This window comes from Bubalus kerabau, chromosome 5 (assembly GCF_029407905.1).
Source record: "Bubalus kerabau isolate K-KA32 ecotype Philippines breed swamp buffalo chromosome 5, PCC_UOA_SB_1v2, whole genome shotgun sequence".
NCBI classification, from domain to species: Eukaryota; Metazoa; Chordata; class Mammalia; order Artiodactyla; family Bovidae; genus Bubalus; species Bubalus kerabau.
In genome coordinates, this window is record NC_073628.1 from 105,015,986 (window position 1) to 105,031,167 (window position 15,182).

The window sequence follows — 15,182 nt, forward strand, 5'->3', positions numbered from 1 at the left end:
AGGATGAGTGACAGGCCCAAGAACCATGCCAGCTTCCAGCAGGTGGGGGGGGGGGGGCAGGTGGCTGGCCTGGGTGGCCCCATAGGGCTCTCCCAAGTGCCCAGCCACAGGGACCTCCCTGCCCCCGGTGGTCAGTGGGCAGGCACCGCCCCCATGGTTGCAAGCTCTGCCTGGGGGTGGCCAGGTAGGCTGCACTGCGCCTCTGCTCACCCCACCCGCCGGGCCCTGAAAGGCTGGGAGCCTTTTGTGGGAGAGCAGCTGGCGGCCGGCCTTTATGTGGGGCTGTGGGAAAGTCCGCGGCCAGCCTCTCACAGCCTCTCAAAGGCAGGGATTATCTCGGGGCCTGCAGGACACCCTCTCAAGGACATCCCTCCCGGCGGGGGTGGGGGCAGGGCGCCTCCACAGAGGTCCTGTCCGCCAAGCCCTGGCCCCACAGCCCCTTGGACAGGAAGGATCCCTGAGTGGGGGAAACCCTGATGCCCTGCTCCCTGTCCCCAGCCGTCCAGCTGCCAGGTTCAGAACTGCTTGCCACATGAGGTGGGGTTTTCAGGGAGCCCCCCCACCCTGCCCCTCAGGGCTCTCCCCTTGGATTGTCCAGGTCCCTGGCCCTTCAGGGGCTGGTCAGCAGAAGGGTATGCTTGGGGCTGTGCCCACCCTGGGCTGACTCAGGGCAGGCCCAGGGTGGAGGTCAGGGGGCCTGAATGAGGAGAGTGGGGCACACTTACTTAGCACCTACGGCATGCAGACCAAGCAGGACATGCGGCTTCTCCCTGGAATTGCTTGGAATCCTGAGAGAAAGGCAGGCCCACCTGTGCTCTACTGGACAGAGGACAGACCAGCCCCGCCACTGCTGAGGTCACATCATCCTGGGTGCTCCTTGGCCCTGCACCCAGCCTTTTCCTGTTCCATCAGGTGGCTTTCACGCGGCCCAGATGTGGGCAGGGATCACCAACCCAAGAAATGGAACCAAGTGGGGTGGGTGGAAACAAAAGCATTAGTACCAGCAGCGCCTGCATGGCCACCTGAATTCTCTGCCTTTATCCCCTCCCTTCGTCCTCAGCATGGTCCTGCGGTGGACTGTTGTTAGCCCCATTTTACAGATGAAGAAACTGAGGTCTACTACTAAGTGGTAGTAGTAGCAGTGCCTGGGTTTCAGTCCTGAGCCCACAGCCCTGTCCTGAGGCCATGCTGCCCCCAGAGGCTCTCTGATGTGTGCATCCAAGGGGTAGCAATCCTAAGGGCTGGGAAGGAGAGGCAGGCGTCCCCCTTACCCCCTCGTCATCCTAGCAGTGCCAGGCTGGGGCGTGCATGGGACACCCTGGGGGCTGTGGGACAGGAAGGTGATGCCAGGCCAGATGTGTGGCCTTCCAGCCACTGCTGCTTCCTCAACCTTCAAAGGCAGCCCAGGGCCCCGCCCTGCTGGGACGACTGCTCCCCAGATGGCCTCTGGGTCCGCAGCCCCGCACACAAAGCCCGGAGGCCCGTGTGAATGAGTTTGTCGCCGGGCACGCGCCTTTTGTGCCGGATGAATGTCCCCAGCAGGGGGCGGGGTGTGGGAAGCCACCCGGAGTGGGCCTCCCGCCCAAATTCCCGCGGACTGGGGGTGGGCAGGGCTGCGGGGTGGCTGCTCAGAAAAAGCCCCAGAGCCAAGAGCCGGCATCAGCCTTGGGCAGCACAGGTTCCCTGTCCACAGGCCCCCCAGCTTTCTCAAGTAGCATCCGATGAAGGGGGTCCACAGGGCCAGCAAGACCACTGGGGTTCCCCTGTCTTGTTCCACACGCAGGAAAACCGAGGAGCTCCAGGGTAGGTGGCAGCTGCCCCATGGGGCCCAGAGCTACTGGGTGAACCCAGGGGGTCGCCTGCTGGACACCTGTGGTTGAGCCCAGGAGCCGTCTTGAGTCCCAGAGGTTAGAGGTGGGACACCGAAGATGGGGTCACTACCAGACCTGGGTAAACCAGAGAAGGGAGCCCTCACCTCTACCTTAGTGGAGACCCCATGGCCAGGCTCTGGGCACTCTGCCTGGCATTTAACCACCACTTTAAGTAGCTGGGGTGGGCAGGCTTGATCTTGCCCCCTCCCCTAAGCTTTTGGCTGGCCAGGAGCCCAAGACTGGTTTGGCCATACTTGCCTTCACCTGTGAACCAAGCATCATGTCCCTTGCCCCACTAAGTGGGTCCAAGGAGACTCCCCAGCCCAGTGGCTCAGGGAGCACCAGGTGTGCCCCGGGCCACTGCTGAGCCTCACTGAGGGGTCCCGTAAATGGGCTGGAAGCCTGGAGCCCCTGGCATTGGGCTCTGAGTGCCAGTTATAACGTGGAGTCTGCAGGAGGTGGGAGCCAGCAGGTACCCACAGGGAATGCTGATGTAGTAGTTTGGCATCAGGGCAGGGATCTTGTTGGGGGGGGGGGTTGGGAAGGAACTGAGGGTCCAGGGATCAGGGAGGAATGACCAAGAAGGATGTGGAGCCTCACATCTGTGATCCCCATAATACCTGGGAGCAGAGGGTCCTGGCTGGGACCATACCTGCAGAGCTGGATTCTTTTCTCCTTTCAGCCATCACAGGATAAGGGAATGGGGATGGGTCAGCTGAGTGAGGCAAAGAGAAAAGATTTCCAAACTCAGTGCCCCAGAACTGCAGGTCTCCTTGGCATCCCCCCATAATTGATCCAACAGCAGGCAGGCCCCAGTGGGCCTGCCTAAAGCCCCCTTCCTCTGAGCTGTTGCCCCCTGTATTTCCCATCCCTCACGCCCCCAGTGACCTAAGCACAAGGCAGGGGAGCGCCTTACATATCAGCAAGACCAATCCAACCATCAGTAGGGACACCGAGGCCCAGAGCTGGACTGCTGGTGGAGGAAGGGGTTGGACAAGCCAGCCTAGGGCCCCCAATGAGCCCATGGAGCAGCCATGTGAGAATTAACCTTAGCCCGGGAAGGGGGGGTGGGGTGGGCAGAGCTGGGTGCTTTTAGCACAAAACGGATCCTCTCTGTGGTGCACAACAGCCCCTGTGCTGGGGCATGGACCCCCTCCCAACGGGTGTGAAGGGGAAGATCCTCCCTGGGCAGTGGAAGACATGCAGGTGGGGTCTAGGAGCTGCGTGACCACCATGGTGCTTTATGCTGCCCCATCTGCCCTAACCCAGGATCCAGTCTGGTCTCAGCCACAAACTGGGCCTCAGTGTGCTTACCTGTACAATGGGCATGAGGGCTTCCCAGGTGGCACTAGTGGTAAAGAATCTGCCTGCCAGTGCAGAAGACTTAATTCGAGTGCAGAGACTGGAATTCGATCCCTGGGGTGATCCCTGAATCAGGAAGATCCCCTGGAGGAGTGCATGGCAACCCACTCTAGTATTCTTGCCTGGAGAATCCCATGGACTGAGGAACCTGGCACGCAGAGTGGCCATGAAAACCTTCACCTCAGCAAGGTGTCCCCTCTGAGTGGGGCTCCCACACCAGCCCCAGAAGCAAAAGGGATGAGGCGGGGGGCAAGACCTATCCCTGAGCTGGGGGTGGGGGGGGTGGTAAGGATAGCAGTTAACACACCGATGGTGTGGTGGGTGCCGTTCCTGACTGCAGGTGAGCGAACCTGCCCTACAGTAAACATGTCAGGGTTTAGGGGCCTGTGGTTCACCCACTCGGGTCTGCCTCCATCCAGAACAGCACTCCTCATATTAATAGCAGAGGGATCGTCTGGCTGTGGTCCAGTAATATTTTATTTCTGGATCCTGAAATTTGAATTCCATCTCATTTTACGTGTCTCAAAATATTTTTCTTCTTTGGATGTTTTTTTCAAGGATTTAAACATGTAACAGCGCTCTTCCCGGAAGGCATGAAAATGGCGGAGGGCCGCGGCCCGCCCCTACCCAGCACTCCAAAACCTAGTAGGTGGGCGCAGGCATCCTCCCTGCTTTACAGATGAGGAGACCGAGGCACGGTAGGGTTCAGGCTACCCGGTGAGGGCCGCCAGGAGTCCTCCCGCCCCGCCCGGCCCGCGAACTCTCCACGGGCGCGGGCAGCCCCGCGGGAGCTCCGTGCGTGCCCATCCGTGCCCCTCCCCGCGGGCGGGCTGTGGGTCCGCACTGCCTGGCGGTTCCCACACTGCGCGGCGGCGGCGGAAGCGTGCCTGCTCCCCCGCCCCCAGCCTCCCGGCGGCATTAGCGCCGGGGTCTGCCCCTGAATGAATGAGGGCGGCCGCGGGGGGCGAGGGGGGGCAACTCCCAAAAGACCATCTGGCTCCGCGTTATAATAGAGCAATAAAGGGCTTGTCTGCCTTTCAGAGGTTGGGAACGAGCTGCTCTCTGACACCGCGGGGTTTTTAACCAGCTGGGGACAGCGACCTGGCCCTGCCCTGGCCTCGCAGGGCGGGGGCGGGGCGCGGCCACGTGGGCCCGCGCTGATCCTAATCCCAAGGCGCCGTGAGACGCGGGGCTCCCGCGCTTTCCCACCGCCCACCTCCGCGCGTCCCTGTGGCCACCCCCCTGTGCCCCCCGTCCTCCCCGCCACCACCACCACCTTACACCTGGAAAACTGAAGCCCAGGAAGTAGGGGCTGATGGAGTCCGGGGTCTGTGCTCCTGTCTGTCAAGTCTGCAGCGCAGCTCTTTTGGGAACCTGGGGCCTGTTTGGTCCGCAAAATCCGAGGGGGGGTCCCCAAGTCTACAGCCCCTGGCTGACCCCTCACCCCCTCATGGAATGCAGGGGTCCCTCAGATCTATGGACACCTTGCTTCAACCCCGGGATAGAGCATAACCTTGATGAGATGAGAGAAAGGGGTAAGGGGTGGGGGAGGCCAGGTAGCCATCCAAGGGCAACTTCTGGGGAGGGCCCAAGCTCCGGGATCCCAGAATATGATCCAGTTATCAGATTTATGACCTGGCCCAGCTCCTTTGGCCACCCTCAGTTAGCTCCAGCAACCTGGAGCCAGTCCCCTGCCTCAGGTGGTCTTGGCAGAGAAAGCCCATCCTACACAGGTAAATCAAGGCACAGAAGGCAAGAGCAGAGCCCAGCCTCGGCCTGAACACACCCTGTGCCCATCCCGCCCAGTCCCTCCTCCCCCAAAACCAGCTCCCCCCAGTGTACTACTGAAATGCCAAAGGGAAGGAGACCATCTTCTGGGTGGGTGGGTGGGGGGGTCTGTGTCTACACAGGCAGGGGCAGTACAGACCCCAGAAACTGGGAGCTGGCTGCAGAGTTGCCCCACCACAGGATGGGCAGCTTGGTCCCACCCAGCACCTGGGGTGAGGGCCGAGAAGGGCATTGTCTGTGCCCCTAGCAGTGCCCCTGGAAACCACCCCACTTTGGATGGGGGTTTCAGTGGGTCTCTGGGCACCCAGCCTGGAGAACGTTGAGCCTGGGCAGAAGCTGCAAGGCACTGGCTGAGAGCCTGACCCCCAGAAGCAGGCTTGGGGAGGGGCTCTGCAGCCTTAGGGCACAGGAACAAAACTAGCGGGAGCGAAGGTTGGGTAGAGAGGAGTGCAGAAGACAAAGCCGCCAGCCCCTGCTTCAGCCCCTGGAGCTGCCACCTCCTCTGACCTGCGGGCAGGAGGAGCTGCAGGGCCCCGGCTGTCTGGCTCGATCTGCGGCTTTCGGCCAGGCCCCTCCTCTTTCGAAGCCTCAGTTTCCTCATCTGTGCAATGGACATGATAATAATCATCCTTGGATCCCAGAGTCAGATACCAAGCCTCTCCTCTGGCTCGGCGTGCGGTGGGCGCTCAGGAAATGCCGGCTTTACTTTAGTGCCCTGTGAGCTGGAGTGGCCCAGCCTCCAGGTTGACTGGAGGAGGAGCTGTGGAGAGAGTATGGCAGACCACCCCGCTTCCCGAATCACCCCCTACAGCCTGCTTTCTGTCCTGGAGCAGAAGAGGGTAACCCCTGGAATCCCCACCCAGCAGTACCCAGAATTGGCCAAGAAGCTGTCTGTGGAACCCCAACTGCCCTGGGGAGAGGGCTGGGGACCCCCTTTCTGCAACCTGGCCTCTATTATGGGGGCTGCAGGCTGAGGGACAGGAGGAGGCATCTGTGCGCCCCCTCCACCCCAGGCCTCGGGTTTCCTGCTGTTTGAAAGCATCCCCTCACCCACCATCCCCGGACTTCCGGTCCACCTCCCGGGTCCAACATAACTCAGGAGCGCTGATCCTGAGCTCTGAGTGTCGTGCTTGGGGAGAGGCCCCTCCCCAGACACCCTGAACCCTCAGCCCCTTCTGGGCTCGGGGGGCTGACTGACCCGCCATGTGGCCCGGCACCACGGCCCAGCCCCAGGTAGGGTGGTGGTGGACCATGGCACTCTCAACTCCTCAGTTTCCCCTGTGAGATGGGGATAATCTTTCCTGCCTCTAAATGTTGCCGGGGGCCTGGCTGAGCTGTGGTGCCGCCCTGGGGAGGGCACTGACCCCCAGACAGTGAGGATGGGGGCTGCTAAGAGACAGGGTCTTCCCACACCCACCCAGGGCCCCGAGTTCACCTGCTTCCGGAGGGGGCGCCCAGAGTAGTATCCAGCCCAACTCGGGTCCTCCTCCAGTTGGGGCCCCTAATGCCAGGCCGCAAGAGGGAGGAGAGGACGCCTGAGGTGTGTACACACGCTGACCTACCAAGGGAAGCGAGCCGAGCTGAGGGGCTGGGGGCAGTGCCAGGCCCTTTACCTCCAGAGCCCAGGCATGGGTGCAATCCATGGTGTACATGCCAGGGCACACATGCATGGCACACACATGGGAAAGCCTCCTCCAGCCGGACCTGGAGACTTCCCATCCCTGCCTTGCTCACCCCCAAGTCCGTATCCCCCCAATCTCTTTACCTAGATAGAGCTCAGAATTCCTTACCAGGCACACAGCTAGTCTCCCTTCAAGGACCTCCTTGGGCACCACCTCCTCCAGAAAGCCCTCCCTTGGTATCCCCACCTTTCTCTTCAGCCCTCTAAATCCAGGGCTCTTCTGAAAAATGTCAGTGTCTCAAGCTTTCCCCAAGACTCCCCATGCTCCCTGGGGCCATGAGTGAGCCTGCTGCTGCTGCTGCTAAGTCGCTTCAGTCGTGTCCGACTCTGTGCGACCCCAGAGACGACAGCCCACCAGGCTCCGCCATACCTGGGATTCTCCAGGCAAGAACACTGGAGTGGGTTGCCATTTCCTTCTCCAAAGCATGAAAGTGAAAAGTGAAAGTGAAGTCGCTCAGTCGTGTCCGACTCTGTGCGACCCCATGGACTGCAGCCTACCAGGCTCCTCCGTCCATGGGATTTTCCAGGCAAGAGTACTGGAGTGGAGTGGGGTGCCATTGCCTTCTCCGTGAGTGAGCCTAAATGTGCCCATTTAGAAATTATACAAGCAGCTGATGCTCCTTCCAGAAAATCTGAAAAAAGCAGACAGAAGAAAAACTAAGTTTCTGGCCCCAAACTGTCAGCATTTGAGAAGCTTCCCCCCACCTCTCTGCTAATGTCAGGTAGACATTCTTTCTTCCCTGTAACTCCATGGTAGGCTAACTACTCCCTCAAAGTGACCTCCTACGTGTAAGGTCTCCCAGCCCCAATTTTAGCCCCGCTCCAGCCCCAGGACAGGGGCCAGGCCTCAGTCCCCTCTCAGGCCAGGTGCATCATCCAGGTGTCTCCTCCCAGGGAAGGAGAGGAAAGCATCCACAGTGAGCAGAGGGGAGAAGAGCCCCCTCTTACATCCAGTTCTCTGGTCTGGTTCTGGGGGTGCGGGGAGCTAGAGTGGAGGACAGCAGACAGTGGAGGGCCGAGTGCTCCCGCGCCCCAGAGCACTCCTCCCCCAGAGCGCCTCCACTGCCGTGCGGCCACGCAGCCAGAGGTTCCCACACTCCCGACCCTCCGCCTTCAAGCCACAAAGGCAGCCCGCGTGCCTCACAGCCTGCCTGGGAGCTGCGGCCGCCCTTTGTCCAGAGTCCTGGCCACCCGCCATCTGGAGCGTGGCTCCAGCCAGGGGATCCAGGGAGCGATCAATGTGCCCCTTCGCACACACCCGGGGGTAAGGGAGGGGGAAGTATGTTGCCTCTCCTCAGTCCCATCTCCACAGCAGGCTCCACTCACGTCTGCGCCCCAGGCCCCCAGCCCTGACTCTGCACTCCTTCCCCTCCCCAACCCCATCTCCGCAGGTCCAAGTCCCAGCTCCCACCCTCACCCTCCGTGTGGCCTCAGCAGCCTCTCGATGTGCCTATGGGCTCTCCCCGCCTCGTACCTAGTAATAAATGCTCAAAAACGTGGACTCACCACCGTCACCATCATGTCAGCTGTATCTGAGTTCATGGGACCATGGGCAAGATTTAACCTCTATGACCCCCTGGTTGCTACCTGTCAAACAGGGAAGGGACAGTCCCCTCCCTGGGCAGTCCTAAGAAGCCCTGGGAAGTCCTTGTGTGGTGCTTAGTAGATGCTGAAAAACTGAAATTGTTATCCCCATCAAGCACTGCTTGGATCCCCACAGAGAGACCCCAATGCCCTCCCCAACCCTAGACAGACTCAGCAGCCTGTAGACCCTGGCCATCCAGGGCCCCCAGGGGCCTGCCTGGCTGGGGGTGACTCTGAGTGGCAGCCTTGTCCCTTCACACCTGGGGAGATGAGCCGGGTGCCTCCCTGCTCTCCTGGGTGCTCTCTCAGGGGTCACAGCAGGTGGTCCAGGTGGTGATGGAGGGCTGGCCGGGCACTCGCTGGAAGCCACTAGGCAGTAGGAGGGGGCACAGCACTTGCTGCGTTTGGATGAGCCCAGGGCGAGGGCCATGGCACAGAACAACCCCGGGGGCACCCATCTCTGCCCTGTGCACAGCCTGGGGTCCTTGTGGTGGCCCTGGATGTGGGGGCACCATTATGGATGGTGGAACCCCTGCTTTCCCAGAAGGCCAGCCTTGCCCCTTACCTGCCCCAGCCTGCCCACGCCCCACATGCCAAGGAGGAAACCCTCCTGTACCTGAGACACTGGGGCTTCATACAGCCCTGTGGACGGCACAACCTGTTAGGGAATCTGGCCCCAGGCAGGGTGGAAGGGCAGTCTGGAGCTGGGCAGAGGCCAGTGGGTATGGCAGTGTCCCCTCCAGACCAGTCCTGCCTGCAGGGCACTGGGAGGTCCGGGGCAGAGTCGCCTGGGGCCAAATACAAGGCTGGGCGGGAGTGAATGTGTGGCTCTTCTTCAAGCAGTCCTCCTTGTTTATATATGTTTTTAAACTGTGGTGAAACACACGTAACACTAGAGTACCATCTCAACGATTTTCAAGTGCACAGCTCAGTGGCGTTGAGCACATTCACGTTGTTTATGTCTCCAGAATGGTCTCACCTTCCCAGATCAAAGCTCCATCCTCATCACTCACTCACTCCCCACACCTTCCCCCTCCCCCGACCCCCACGCTCCTGCTTTGGGCCTCTGTGTCTTTGACTCCTCCAGAGACCTCAGAGACGTGGAACAGGTCCTCCTGTGTCTGGTTTATTTCACTCAGCTTCATGTCCTAAGGTCCATCCACGTTGGAACAAGTGTCAGGACCTCCTCCCTGTTTCAGGCTGGACCATATTCTGTCATATAGATGAACCACATTTTGCTTATCCGTTCATCCACTGATGGACACAGGTTGTTTCTGCCTCTTGGCAACTGTGAACATGCTGCTGTGAACACGTTTCAAAGGGCTTCCTTGAGACCCTGCTTTCTATTATTTTGGGTACAGAGCACGAGTGGAATTGCGGGGTCACGTGATGATTCTGTTAAACTTTGGAGGAACAGCCACACTGTTTTCCACACCGCTTGCACGATTTGCCCTCCCAACAAGAAGACCTCCCTGGACACGGGGAGCAGATGCCCCTGGAGCACACACCCCCCCTACCATGGTGCTCTTGGCTTTGCAGTCAGCCTGGGAGGGGTGGACTTGGGGTGTGGGTTACTTAGAAATGGGTTGTGGTCCTAGATTACCAAATTCTAACATAATCACACCCAGCTAGTGTGTTTGGCCTGAGCCCCCATATCCACAGCAAGGTGCCTCAGTGGTTGTTCCCAGACACCCCACCCCAGACTTAGTGAGCTCTCCAGGATGGCGGCAAGACAAGCTCCCCTCTCTTCTCCCCAGCTGCTGGGGGCTGCCGAGGCGAAGGATCTGACCCCCCTCCACACCCTGGGCTGCCTCTGCGCTAAGTCTGCCAGCCAGGAGCAGCCCTGGGTTCTCCCCCTGCCCCCAAACCCTCCCTCCTCAGCAGCCCCCCCAGGCTGCTGGGCCACTCACCTCGGACGTGTGAGCCGGGAGCCCAGCGACTTTCCCACACTTTGGCCCCATTCACAGTGTTAAGCGGTCCACAAAGGCCAGGCGTGTGCCTCGGAGGCTGCGCTGCCATCTGGCCCACACGCGGGGAGGGAGCCAGCGAGCCTTTCATCCGGCCGGGCTGAGATTTAACACCATTCATTTCATATTTCCCACAACTCAAAATTGGATCAAAGCTGCTCCTGTCAGGGGGAGGGGGTGGAGGGAGGGAGGAGGCATCTCCCTCACAGACCACCCGCCACCCTCACCTCCACCCCGGCCCACTGCAGGTGGGCATACAGTTGGGGTGGTGGGGGCCGGACCACTTCTGCTGGCACGTGTCTCCTCTGGGCCAAAAGCTGGCTCAGGGGAGGCAGCCAGGGCAGGGCACACGCCCCCAGACAACTGCCCCTCCGAAGCCAGGGGGCAGGGGACGGGTCCCAGCTTGGGTGCTGCTCTCAGTTCTGGGCAGGACTCTGGGGCGCCACTGCCAGCAGCCGGACAGTCAGGCATATGTGGGCTCAGGTGGGGGCTGCAGCCACGGCCCACCCCTTACTCCTGCGTTCCCTTTTCCTGGCCAAGCTCCTCTTTGGCACCGGGTGCTGGGCTGGCAGGGTGTGGGAATGGGGACACAGGAGACTCAGCCACTCTGCCCTCCACCCACAGCCTGGCCCCCAGGGAGTCCATAAGCAGGCCAGCCACCCAGCACAAGCTCTACTTTGGCTGAGCGTCACCAGGTCCCCCTTGTAGCCTGTGGGAGCTACCAGATGGACTGTGGAGCAAAGTACAGAGCCCGTGTCCTCTGCACACCCACCCTCATTTTGCCCAGGTACTCTCTGCCCTTTGGCATCAACCAGATATGGCCAGATATCTGTGGCAGGGGTTCCCCTGCTCAAAGAGGAGCCCAGGCCCAAGGCAGGAACCTCAGGGTCACCTGCGTCCCACAGCCAACCTGGGCCTGTGTCCCCTTCAGGAGAGGTGCTTCAGGGGAGAAGCAAGTGCCAAAGGGTGAAGGTGGGCTGCCTTCTATCTCGATCTAAAGTCATCTGACATTTCCACCCCCAGAGCCCCTCACCTAATCCATCCCAGGGGTGACCAGGGGCTCTCAGGGCTGTCTTGGGCTTACAAGACAAGGCTGACCATCTTCCTGCTTCCTGGACAGGCCCCTCTCTGGGTCACCAAAGGCTTCCTGTGCTATGGACTTCTTGAGCAGGTCCACCAAGCAGGCCACTCAAAGCTGCGAGTCCCTGCCAAGACCTTTGTTAGGGCCCTGCGATTCCCAGCCGCACTCAGAGGTGGCTGCTGTCCAGGGAACTGTGCTCCTGGATTTGAACTCCAGCTAATGCGCCCTGATGCCAACTGCTGGCTCCCAGGACTGAAGCCCTGCTCCCCCTCAGACCTTCTTGGATCCTGCCCTGCCCCTAGAAGGCAGGCCCAGCCCCACCCCCTCGCTCAGTCCCTACAGAACGGGATTCCTGGCTGCAGAGAATCAGAGGACAGTGACTATTCTGGGTGGAGGGGTGCTCCAAGCAGCCACTCCCCTAGGGACCCAGGGTGGGGCTGGCCCCCAAGTTGTCACTGGCCCTCAGCTGGGCTGACCAGGGACCAGGATCAGCGGTTCCACTAGTGGGTCTGAGCTGGTACAGCATTCGTGTGCGCTCCAGGCAGGGCCCTCATGTCTGCCTCCTGGCACCCCTTCCCCACCACTGGCAAAAAGTGCTTAAGGACAGCAGAACTTATAGGTGCCCCCAGGGCTGAAATAGGACAGCATGTGGCTGAGGCTTTCCCCCCTGTCCCACGGGAGCAGTGACCACACACCTGTAAGGAGCATGCCTGGAGCCACTGTGACGGCCAGCCAGATGGGGGTGGGGTGGGGCCATGCTGGCCACCTGTTGGTTCAGAGCACCCCAGATGCTACAGCCTGATAAGCCTTAGCTCCCCAGAGGAGGGGGCGCAGAAGCTCCTGGAAGGCATCTCAGGGACTCTGGCTCCCTGAAGCTACCCAAAGCCCAGCCTAGGAGGCGCAGCAGCCCATTTTCCAGCTCTTAAGTCACATGTCCCAGGTGACAGCCTGGGGACTTGCCACATCCGCCAGTAGGTCTGATGCTGAGAGCCCCTCTTCCACTTGAGCAGAGGGAGGTGGCTGTATCTGCTTCCTCCGTTCCCCCTCCCCTGAGGGCAGCAGGTCCCTGCTTGTGTGTCCAGCCCTCTGGAAGCTGCCGCACTTGTACATTCTAGAGCTCTCTCCGTATCTGCGCTCCTGTCCTCTGCAAGCCAGCAGCGCGGAGTCGCTGGGGAGGGGGCTGTAGGGAGAGACGGGGGCTGGGGAGGCGAGGGGCGGGGAGGGCGCCGCTCCTTCCTGCCCCCCGCCCTCGTCCCTGCGGCCTGGGAAAAGGCAGCATATTGAGGCGCGGGGCTCCCAGCATCAGGCCCCGGGATGCTAATGAGGGCGAGCGCGTTCCCACAGCCCGGACATTGTGCCGCGCGGCCCACCTGCTCCTCGGGGAGCGCCCATTGTGCCCGCGCCAATTCACAGGCAATTTAGCGTGCGCTAATGGGCCGGCGCCTTTGTGCGGCCCGCGCCGTCATTGGCCGCGGAGTGTGGGAACGGCCGCGGCACCCGGGCCCCAGGCGCCAGCCCGCCGCCCGCGCCTATATAGGGGCCGGGATCCGCGCCAGCCCGGGACGCGCCAGCTCCGCTCCCTGCCGCCTTGCCACCTCGCCTCTCCCCGCGCCAGGCATGGCTCCCAGCACCGTGGCCGTGGAGCTGCTCAGCCCCAAAGAGAAAAACCGAGTAAGTGCGCGGCCGGTCTGGCGCGCGGTCCCCGCGGCCCCTGCGCTGGCGTGGCCCGAGCCCGGCTGACGCCCCCTCCTCCCGCCTGCAGCTGCGGAAACCGGTGGTGGAGAAGATGCGCCGCGACCGCATCAACAGCAGCATCGAGCAGTTGAAGCTGCTGCTGGAGCAGGAGTTCGCGCGCCACCAGCCCAACTCCAAGCTGGAGAAGGCCGACATCCTGGAGATGGCCGTCAGTTACCTGAAACACAGCAAAGGTGAGCCGCCCTGCGTCCAGGAGTCGGGCCGCGCGAACGGCTCACCGCCGCCCCGCGCTCCCTGACCCTGTTCACCGGCGCCCCGCTCACCGCTGCCCGCCTCCCTGCGCCCCGGGCCCCGTTGCCCGCTCCCCGCTCCCCGCGCCCAGGCTCACCGCGGTCCCTGCTCACCGCTGTCCCCGGGCCCCGGCCCCCACTCACCGCGGTCCCCGCTCCCCGCAGCCTTCGCCGCCGCCGCCGCCGGCCCCAAGAGCTTGCACCAGGACTACAGCGAAGGCTACTCGTGGTGCCTGCAGGAGGCCGTGCAGTTCCTGACGCTGCACGCGGCCAGCGACACGCAGATGAAGCTGCTGTACCATTTCCAGCGACCCCCGGCCGCAACCGCTGCGCCCTCCAAGGAGCCCAAGGCGCCCAGCCCGGCGCCTGCGCCTGCCCCGGCCAAGGCCGCCACTGCCGCCGCTGCGCGGCAACCCGCCTGTGGCCTCTGGCGGCCTTGGTGACCAGCGAGACCCGCAGGCGGCCGCCCAGCCCCGAGGACAAGAGGGCCGGGGTGTTCCTCTGGCAGGGGAAGAGCCTTCCCATCGGCTGTACAGCCTCAGGCTTGGATGCACCCCTTCTCCGGAAGGCTCTCTCTCTCCAGGCTGGCCGGCCAGCAGGATAGTCATTCTCAGAGAATGCGTGCAGAGTCCTTGTCATTTAGGACAATCGGGCCCGTCTTCTGCCAAATGTCTGACCCTATGGGGTTGCTCTATGTTTGCATTTCAGCAAGTGACTTCTGGGAAGTCCCCACTGCAGGGGTTCTATGATATTTGTAGATGGCGGGGCTCGGCCAGCAGGTGCCCCGAGCTGTGCGTAGAGGGCTTTCTCAGATCCGGTGCTGCCGGCCGCATTTGCCTTTTGTGAAGGCGGAACTCAAGGTGTATCCTCATAGGAAGGAGAGCGTCAGCCAGGATGGGCGTGGGGCTAGGCAGAGCCAGGCCAAAAGGCCCTACATCTGCTTGGTTGTCTGGTCGGGGCTCACAGTGGGCTGCGTGGGGCGGGTGGGGGTCTCCGCCATGATCCTTAAAGGATTTCTGTGTGGGTGGGTGCACGTGGGCACAACTTTGTACTCAGAATTTGAACTCTTGGTCATGTGGGAACCACAGGACTGTTCTGGAGACTGATAATAAAATCTGACTGTTCAGCCCTCTCGCGATCTGTCTCTGTGCCTCACACATGTCCTTGGCGGCCACCAGGCAGGCGGGTTGGCAGGGATGAAGAGGAGTAGGCACTATTGTGATATATGCAGCCACAGGTGGGCGCTGTCCTTGCTAATGACCCCCTGGACACCCAAAGAAGGGCTGGGCTCCGGCTGAGGAAGGAGGGAGGAGGGGAAGCAGAGGAGAAGCAGGGGTGCTAGGAAGCAGGGTTGACCTGCGGGGAGGGAAGAGAAGCTGGGAATGAGGAGTGAGGGGACAAGGAGGTGGGGCCGGAAGTGACTGAGAGGCAGGGAAGCAAGGGAGAGGCAGGCTGGAGGGAAGAAGGTCTCTGAACACCTTGGGTCCCCTTGTGCGGTAAGGGGGCGTGGGGGGGCGCCTGGGTTCCTGCCTTAGACCTCTCACTAGCTCCCTGCAGGTGGGGGTGCGAGTGGAGGCTAAGAGGGACCCCATAGCCTGAAGCACTCTCGCTGCAGTCAAAGGGGTTTAGTTGTGCCAAACATGAAAGACATTCCCCTCCACGGTCCTCCCCGCACATCTGGAGCCCCTGTGTCCCTGGACCAGCCCCTGGGGCACCTTCCTGGCCAGCCCAGAGGTGGCTGGCCTGCCTCCCTGCAGGTTGACCACTCAACAGGGCTGAGACAGGCAGTGCTGGCAACAGGAGGGCCAGCCCTCGCCTCAGAAAGGGCAGCTGTCTATTTTTAGGCAGGCACAGGGTGTTGGT

General features: G+C 61.7%; 1 protein-coding gene across 1 annotated transcript; it reads left to right on the forward strand.

Annotated features, from left to right (window-relative positions):
* Window positions 1–12,951: 12,951 nt before the first annotated feature.
* Window positions 12,952–13,762, forward strand: HES5 (hes family bHLH transcription factor 5). The gene is made up of 3 exons (XM_055583623.1): window positions 12,952–13,005; window positions 13,097–13,262; window positions 13,485–13,762. The coding sequence occupies exons 1-3, from the start codon at window positions 12,952–12,954 to the stop codon at window positions 13,760–13,762; spliced, it is 498 nt and encodes a 165-aa protein (XP_055439598.1).
* The last annotated feature ends 1,420 nt before the right edge of the window (window positions 13,763–15,182 follow it).

Excerpts from the sequence above, each read along its gene's own strand:
- HES5 (XM_055583623.1), top strand. The coding sequence starts at position 12,952 with ATGGCTCCCAGCACCGTGGCCGTGGAGCTGCTCAGCCCCAAAGAGAAA. Across the intron at positions 13,006-13,096 it reads GCCCCAAAGAGAAAAACCGA|CTGCGGAAACCGGTGGTGGA; the intron begins GTAAGTGCGCGG and ends TCCCGCCTGCAG. Across the intron at positions 13,263-13,484 it reads TTACCTGAAACACAGCAAAG|CCTTCGCCGCCGCCGCCGCC; the intron begins GTGAGCCGCCCT and ends CGCTCCCCGCAG.